Below are 2,041 nucleotides of genomic sequence, written 5' to 3'. Positions count from 1 at the left end.
ATCAAGAAAAATGCGTAAATAAAGTTGAGAGAGATTGTCTCTTATAATTTTCTTTAAGTAAACCACAACGCGTTTGAATTTATTGATCCAAATTTCTTTGACTCGTGTGTAAAATAATTATTCCGCTTTCGTCAACTATATTACTATTTCTGATGTATTATTACTATTAGGAAATAACAACGTAGTAATTATAAAATAGTAATAAAACTATGGTAATATTAAAATGGAAGGTTTAGTCGGATATAATAAATAAAAAGACAGGATTAAATTTAATTAATCGTGCTTTATTTAGTCCCAAAGTACATAATTACATATTCAGTATTTAATAAATTGCATTGTAAAAATATGTTACAAACGTCGCAATCTTCTTTTTTGTTTTACACTGATACACTTTATTGGTACACTGTTGGTTTTTTGCACGTTACCTCGAGCTAGAGAATTTGCTGTAACAAATAAAAACCATATATTAGTACAGTAATTTGAAATCAGTATGTTGGAACAAAATTTTAATAAATAAATATTAAAATTGCATTTAAGTTGTGAAAACATCTTACCGTTTGCAATAGTTTTTAAACCAAACTCAGCTACGTATGATTTAACTTGGATTGGTAAGTTTCTATTTTGCATCGCCGGTCGAATAACTGCAATATTATAAAATCATTATTAATAAAATTTCAGAAAACAATAAAAAACAAAAAAAAAATTAAATAAATTCAAACTTATTTACTTACTACAATCGTATTGTACATTTTTCTTGCGGAAAACCGTAGTTTGGCTCTTAGGTACATAACTTATATCTCCAAGAAGACCAACTATTTGAATTTTCCGTTGTTTCAAATGTTTTCTTATTTTTTTCCGAATTATTCTATCAGAATTGCATATCTGGTTCCATCTCTTGCTTACCAATCGTACCTGCAAAAGTGTTTCACCATCCGCCATTCTTAAAAGAAAAAGAAACAAACAGTAATTTTTGAAATTATATTTTAACGTATGTATTATATAATATAGGCTTTCAATATGAATTCGTAACCTTACCTTAATATCAAAATAGAAATTTCTATCGGTAATTTATCTATAATATCGAGTTTTGCATCGTCAATGCTATTAGAATTACCAAGGAATAACAATACGTTAAACAAATCCATCATCCCAAAGAATGTCTCAACTAGTACAGTGTGTCCCTTATATAGACTTCTGTAGCCAATCAGAGTACAGACACGGTTATCGCAATTGTTCGCCCCACCCCCTCCTTTTCGATCGTTCCAGTTTCTCCCACCATCAATTGAAGGCCGTCACTCGATTTGTTTCAAGTCGTTGTGTTTCCGGTATTTCACATCATTTTCATACATTCCGTTTTGGAGATTTCTTAGGCATTATTTATTTGGCGGAAGTACAATGTTGTTTAAGAAAATATTTAATTATTACGCGGTTGAAAACTTCTTAGGATTTTGTATTAATTGAGTAATACATTAGATCTCTAATGCTGTGTCCAGAACTGATCTGAGATCGTAGAGTATTCATTAGTATTTCCACAGAACCTGTAAATTATACATTTTGACTACTAAATTATTTAAGTAAACTTTTTATGGTAGCTTGAAAAGAATGTAATATTGTTATATAAATAAAAACAAAATTGTTATAGATAGTCAAAAATTTACACGGCTTACTTCACATAACTAACATAATTTATCGGTTAATTTTACTTGACATAAAAAAATTTACATGAGTTGATATACTAATTATTTTTCTAACCTCTTTTATTGTATCTTTGTAAATTGTATGGTGCTGACTTCCACGATACAGTGGGGTAGTCTTTGTCTTTCATCTGGAAGTGATATGCAAACGGAAGGCTTTGCATATTTCACAAACTAGAAAATTCATCTCTCATCAGTGACTGTAACTGGGCAGTTAGTATGTAGTTGTTTAAAAACAGCATTAATATCAGTATAATATTTTTAAACGCTTGATAAACAATATGAATGTATTTTCAAAATGTAGAAATGTTTCTCCTAAAAAAATTAAAATAGTTGTTAGAGTAATA

The 2,041-nt window shown here is 28.9% G+C and overlaps 1 protein-coding gene across 1 annotated transcript; it reads right to left on the bottom strand.

Moving 5' to 3' along the window:
- Positions 1-298: 298 nt before the first annotated feature.
- Positions 299-1,136, bottom strand: LOC142324421 (uncharacterized). The gene is made up of 4 exons (XM_075365252.1): positions 1,036-1,136; positions 732-940; positions 555-641; positions 299-443 (listed from the first exon to the last, which is right to left on the bottom strand). Exons 2-4 carry the CDS (start codon positions 937-939, stop codon positions 349-351), a joined length of 390 nt encoding a protein of 129 aa, XP_075221367.1. The 5' UTR covers position 940; positions 1,036-1,136; the 3' UTR covers positions 299-348.
- Positions 1,137-2,041: the final 905 nt, after the last annotated feature.

The sequence above is a fragment of the Lycorma delicatula genome, chromosome 5, assembly GCF_047948215.1.
Source record: "Lycorma delicatula isolate Av1 chromosome 5, ASM4794821v1, whole genome shotgun sequence".
Classification (NCBI taxonomy): Eukaryota; Metazoa; Arthropoda; class Insecta; order Hemiptera; family Fulgoridae; genus Lycorma; species Lycorma delicatula.
Note: the sequence above shows the minus strand (reverse complement) of the source record. Positions and strands in the feature narration are given on the sequence as shown.

Coding starts and splice junctions, on each gene's coding strand:
- LOC142324421 (XM_075365252.1), bottom strand. CDS start 939: ATGGCGGATGGTGAAACACTTTTGCAGGTACGATTGGTAAGCAAGAGA. Junction 642..731: donor AAATGTACAATACGATTGTA/GTAAGTAAATAA, acceptor ATAATATTGCAG/TTATTCGACCGGCGATGCAA. Junction 444..554: donor TTTAAAAACTATTGCAAACG/GTAAGATGTTTT, acceptor TATTTGTTACAG/CAAATTCTCTAGCTCGAGGT.